Genomic DNA, 5,628 nt, shown 5'->3' on the forward strand with positions numbered 1-5,628 from the left:
CTTTTGGCTTGCTTGTTCTTTGCTGCAGCGTCCTGTATCAACATTTAGCATCAACGGGTGTCCAAGTGGTGCTGGATGTGGGCCATGAACAGGGGAATCAAATCATGTCTCCACAACTTTATTTGTTCCACAAAGGTCATTCTTAACTTTTCCTATTTCTACTACCACTGTTCCTCAAGTGCCTCATACACAGCGCTCAAAATGGCGACGACGGCCTTGGCCCCAGGGTCGGGCAGGGTGAGTCTCTCTGAGGCGATATAGCTCGCTCGGCCAGCCTTGGCTGCCAGGCTCCGGGTGGATTCAGCACCAGCGGCAGCTCTCTGAGCACGGAGTACAAAGGAAAAGACCGTTAGGGAATCAAATGAACCGGCAACAGCATGTTTCTTTTTTAGGCTTTCAAACTTGCGCAATCACAAACAGAAGACCAAAACCACAAAACAGGTCCAGGTTGTTTTACTGCACCTGCACAGCAGCTTGCAGCACAGCCATCTCACCACCAGGAGGCGCTGTTTTTAGTTTCATCAGCTCGTCGACCGCAGGGCACAGAGCGTCCAACTAAAAGGAGGTTGCGGTTTGGTGAGTACAAGAAACATTGCAAGTTGGTTTGGACCTGAGGTTACTCACCATGGTTCTGTCCCCTGGATCAGCACCGCCATATCTGTTGGTGTCATGGAAGTTTTAGAACAAGCAGGGGTGTCCATACTTTTAGGAAGTGTGCGGGGCAACTTATATTCTTTACTTTTTATTTATTTTGACTTAACTTCATTCTAAAACATAACGTGTGTTCAGCGACTTGTTGGCCACAAATAGACTGAGGCCCGGACACCCGGTCTACAGTATAATGGAAGACTTCAGACTGAATGGTCATGAAACAATATCACATAGATTAGCGATAAAGATCCACCTTCTCATGGCCTGTGTCCCAGCATGCATTGCGCTGGTCCATGCTGCAGCATTGTTCCGCCCCTCGATCATGTGACCGGCCGCTGCCGTGAGGAACAAGCTGTACAACTGAGACGTGTGACGAGTGAGCGTATGCAAAATCTGTGAAGTCAATAAGCAAAGTGTAGCACTTACTGCTCCCGAAGACCCGCCCATCCCCTCTTGCACCAATTTAGCAAGGGCGGATAACAGTTGCCCGGGGCAACCGGGGACCACATGACTCTGGAGCCACACCTGAATGGCTGAGTGAGTGTTTTTGTCAGTGTCTTTGTATATCTTTTGTGTCGTCTGCTGCTTTGTGTTGTTACCTCTCGCCGCCTGCGCATGAGTATTCCCGCAGTCGCCGTCCCCGGAAGCACGGTCCAAAGAGTTAAGCTCCTCCTGTTTTTCCAAAAGTGTGGAACAAACCCTCTGCAACACGGCACGCAGCACAGGACTGTGTGGTCCTAGCACAGGGGTCAGCAGCCTTTAGTGAGTCGGATATTTCACATTCTTTTCAAAAATGCACATTTCCCCTTCTTCGGTGTTGAGCTCAGTAAAGGGCTCCGGAGCTGCGGGTTGCTGCACCCGGTTCTAGATGAACGAAGGGTCAAGACCACGCTGCCCCCTAGCTGCACCCAACAATACATCAGGCTCGGCCGTGTCATATTTACAACACAGCATGACTTGAGGCTCCTAAATGTACACAATGTGTGTGTAGTGCAGGATGAATAAACCTTCAGGCTGTGCGTCGCCACGTGCTGCTGCGGGTACACTAGGGGGGTCCATGAAATGGTTGCGTCCACTCACACACGCAGTGCTGAGATTTGGCCAGGCAGGGGCGCTGGTCTTGGCATCTACAGTGGATTAGATTCATACGAGCTCACTTCGACTGCTGTTTGAATTTAGCTTAGCTTCATGCCAGCATCCTAGATTAGTGATTTCAAAGAGCAAATTCTTACCAAAGAGTGTTAGTATTTCTGGGCTGGCTGTCATCAGGGTCAACGACATTCCAGCCATCTCCAGGGACGTCATGAAGGACCCAGACATCACCCTGGCCACTACCATGCCACGGTTCTCTGTAACAATAGCAACGACTGAGCACAACATGTTTACTGACATGCTAGTCACATGAATGATGTGTCGTTACCGAGACAGATGATGGCAGCCCTCGTCACCACCGCCATCTCCAGACGGGACAGCGCTCCCAGATTGTTCACGCACACAATCACCTGGTCGCCTATGTCAGAGAGGAGCGTGCACATCACTTTTCAACAAATCACCAAACTGTAAACTGAGGGAGGCTACCTGTCCTCAGGCGCAGGCAAGACTGACTCTCTGTGTTTGTCATGTGATCAATCATGGCTGACACCACCTCGTCTGCAGACTCCACCTGATTCAAGATTCATTTGTGAATTTACAAATCACAAATACAAATCAAGCTGTGGACATACCTTTGACCTTTTGACACCAGGCTCTCCATGGATTCCTGCATGAGATGGACAACAAACAAGTTTGGTTGTTCTGTACGCTGATCGTGCCTCACAAGCGGTAAACACGTGGACGTTTGTAGTGAAAGAGTTCCTCCTCCATTCTCACCCAGGCCGATCTCCATCTCCCCTGGAGGAAGCTCAAAGGAAGGCTGACATCCGGGAACGCTGCAGGAAGACACACTGACTCCCAGTGTACCTGAAACACAACACAGTACCTAGAACAGGGGTCGGCAACCTTTACTATGAAAAGAGCCATTTCACCCACTTGCCCACTAAAGAAAAATAGCCTGGAGCCGCAAAACGTTGTATGTTTAAAACAACATTGGAGGGAAAAAAAAAAGACGAGTTGGAGTACTCTTGCTAGTACTGGAGATAAACTTTTGTTTTTAAATGAGCTCTAATTTATTTTTTAGAATCGTCAAATAACTCATTAATAATAATTAATAACTCAAAGTATTACTCATTTCCCTTCTCATTTCGCTTCATGCTCATTCAGTCACCAGTCAGAACTCAGTCAGGATGCATTCATGGTCTCACACAAAGTTGGATTTTTGTAAACTCATAACAAAGACGTGCATTTTCACCACACGGGTGCTAAAAAATATTCAAGCATTGCAAAGGGAGCCGCAACAAAGAGGCTGGAGAGCCACATGCGGCTCTGGAGCCGCGGGTTGCTGACCCCTGACCTAGAACATTAAAGCAGCCAAAAAGGCTTTTCAATCCCCACAGGTACCCCGTGTTTGATAGCAACGGGGCCTCACCTGTGCCCTTTAACACCTCCGTCACCATGGCAACAATGTGGTCCAACGAGCAGCCTTTCTCGGCTAAGGCACCTGCCAGCTAAGGGGAAAGTTTCCTTCCATCCTCGATCTGTTGATTTTTCTGTTATGTTTATCCTTGTGTTTCACCTTGTGAATGAGAACTGTGCCGCATAAGCCCCTCCTCCCGGCCTTGCTTGGGCAGGCGAAGGCGCAGTCATCAGCAATGATAACCATATTGACAGCCACGCCGCGGTTGCTCGCCTGCTCTGTGGCCAATCCAAAGTTGAGGCGGTCTCCGGTGTAGTTCTTCACGATGACAAGGACCCCAGACGCTCCTGGGGACCCACAAACTCATTACAAACTTCAGCTGTGTCCGACGATTTACCTGTACAGATGAAAGTGTAATCTTACCAGCATTGTGTAGGCACATAATGGCAGCCAGGATACTGGCGGGCGGCGGAGACGCAAACACTCCTCCTGCTACTGCTGCAGACAACATCCCGGCACCCACGTAACCTGGACATAACACGCCCCACGTTTGCAAAGTGTTTATACAGTCTCACCCCCCATGTGTGGTCATACCCCCGTGCGCGGGCTCATGCCCGGAGCCGCCTCCTGCCAGCAGCGCCACTTTGCCCCTCACTTTGTCCAGGTCAGACCGCAGAACGACGCGGTGGCCCCGCAGCAGAGAAAGGCCACCGGAGGCCCTGACGAGGCCGCAAAGAGCCTCGTCAACACAGTCCTCTGCAGAGTTGATCAGCTTCTTTTGGGGCTGCACGGCAGTCAAACAACAAATGGTTAAGCATTATAATTGATGCACACACTCAAATACTGTTGAATCTTAAGGAGGATTTAAGTTGAGGTTCAAAAGAAGATAATGGAGTGAGACAAACATTTTTTGAGAAAGCAAAATTGCAGTAAAATGGGCTAAATGGGCTATTTGGCCCAAAAATAATGATGTTATTCTTCAAGAAGTCCTTTGTTGGGCATTGTGAATTGTAGCGTTGTCATTAGGCCTTCAGTTGTGAGGGATGACCCCTGCAATTTCTCCACATAGCCATCTGCCGTTGGACGCCCCTGCACGACCTGAAGCTCTATTGTTCCACTGGAGGAAAAAGCACCTCAGATCATGATGGCGGCTCCTCCACTGTGCCATGTAGAAAATATCTCAGGTGGGATCTCCTTGTCATGCCAGCAATGTTAAAAGCCATCAGCAATGTCAAGGTTCATTTTTTTCTCATCAGAGAATAAAACTTTCTTACTTTTCAGTGTTCCATGTTTGGTGGCCTTGTGGAAATTTACAATTGACAATTTTGTGGCCATTGTCCAATAACCCTCAGGATCTTTTAACAAGCTTAAAATGACTGTCTTACTGCTTTTGGCTTTTAAAGGCTGTGAGGTTAAACTTTTGAACAGCTGGTTGAACACCTGATGTCAGTTTCAAGGTTGATAAATGACTTTTTTTTTCTCACTCGCATTTATTCTTTCTGCATTTTGAAGCTCTACTTAGAATTCCCTTCAGATGCACATTGGAAATATAAATACATATATAACTTTCTCGACATATACTACAAATGGTTGGGGGAAAGCTTGTGCAGGTTCACTGCCGAGATCAGGAACTTTGGTCCACTGCCAGTCAAATGTCAAATGAGATCCTACACAAAACCTATATGAAAATGTCAATGCCTGATTGAGAAACTTGCAGATTTTAATATATTTATTATCGTGAGTTAAGATTGTAACGTCTAAGCTAGCTAGTTGTTTAGCTTGTCATACACGGACTTTGATCTCTCCGGAGGGAAACCGAAGGGAAATCTCTGCGTTCTAAAATCGCCAACATTTGCGTTAAGTCAAAAAGAAGGAAAGTATCTGTAAAGGCACCGTACAGTCGTGTTTTAATATGTGCTTGGTTGTCTTCCGTTTTAGTTTTTACCTCCATGACAGCTTTGATGTACTTTTCCCTCGCAGCGGTGACGTCACAACTAGCACCAAAGCACCGGATGTCGTCCCTTCAAAACAAAATAAAATATAGCTGTTAAGAGGCAAATAAGTTTAAACTATTAAATCACGATTCTCTAACTTAAAACTGCAATGTCAAAATTTCTTACATTTGAATTTTGACCCCGGTGAGATTTATTGAGTTGAAAGCATGATAATTCAGTTGTGGTTGACATTAGTCGACGTCACAAGTTGTGGCTACCACCGAATTAAATTGTTTAAGTTTTCTTGAATGTGAGTGTAAAATAGTTACAAAAATAGCTGTTGCTGTGTGACATAATGGACGTAAGGCCAAATATATCAGGCTACGTGACATTTTAATATCATGTTGATTATTAAACCATCAGCTAAAGTAAAAAGCAGCAACAAATGTATATTTTAGGCAAAAGTCCTAGTTGGTGTCTGCTGAAGCTTTATTCTGTAGAATGTGACCCCGCTCATTCGGGCTGCACCGG

The 5,628-nt window shown here is 46.7% G+C and overlaps 1 protein-coding gene across 1 annotated transcript; it reads right to left on the minus strand.

Annotated features, from left to right (window-relative positions):
* Window positions 1-102: 102 nt before the first annotated feature.
* Window positions 103-5,184, minus strand: tkfc (triokinase/FMN cyclase). Its single transcript, XM_058066058.1, has 17 exons — window positions 5,109-5,184; window positions 3,758-3,947; window positions 3,587-3,691; window positions 3,323-3,510; window positions 3,176-3,254; window positions 2,521-2,610; window positions 2,376-2,410; window positions 2,230-2,314; window positions 2,072-2,161; window positions 1,884-2,000; window positions 1,659-1,778; window positions 1,251-1,388; window positions 1,078-1,184; window positions 905-1,011; window positions 625-658; window positions 463-555; window positions 103-320 (listed from the first exon to the last, which is right to left on the minus strand). Exons 1-17 carry the CDS (start codon window positions 5,112-5,114, stop codon window positions 162-164), a joined length of 1,743 nt encoding a protein of 580 aa, XP_057922041.1. The 5' UTR covers window positions 5,115-5,184; the 3' UTR covers window positions 103-161.
* Between the last annotated feature and the right edge of the window lie 444 nt (window positions 5,185-5,628).

The sequence above is a fragment of the Doryrhamphus excisus genome, chromosome 3, assembly GCF_030265055.1.
Source record: "Doryrhamphus excisus isolate RoL2022-K1 chromosome 3, RoL_Dexc_1.0, whole genome shotgun sequence".
NCBI lineage: Eukaryota > Metazoa > Chordata > Actinopteri > Syngnathiformes > Syngnathidae > Doryrhamphus > Doryrhamphus excisus.

What these genes read in the sequence shown, in the direction of transcription:
- tkfc (XM_058066058.1), bottom strand. An exon ending in GGAGGTGTTAAAGGGCACAG is followed by an intron (nt 2,611 to 3,175) that starts GTGAGGCCCCGT and finishes GTTGTGTTTCAG; the next exon opens with GTACACTGGGAGTCAGTGTG. An exon ending in ATCCAGGGGACAGAACCATG is followed by an intron (nt 556 to 624) that starts GTGAGTAACCTC and finishes ACCTCCTTTTAG; the next exon opens with TTGGACGCTCTGTGCCCTGC.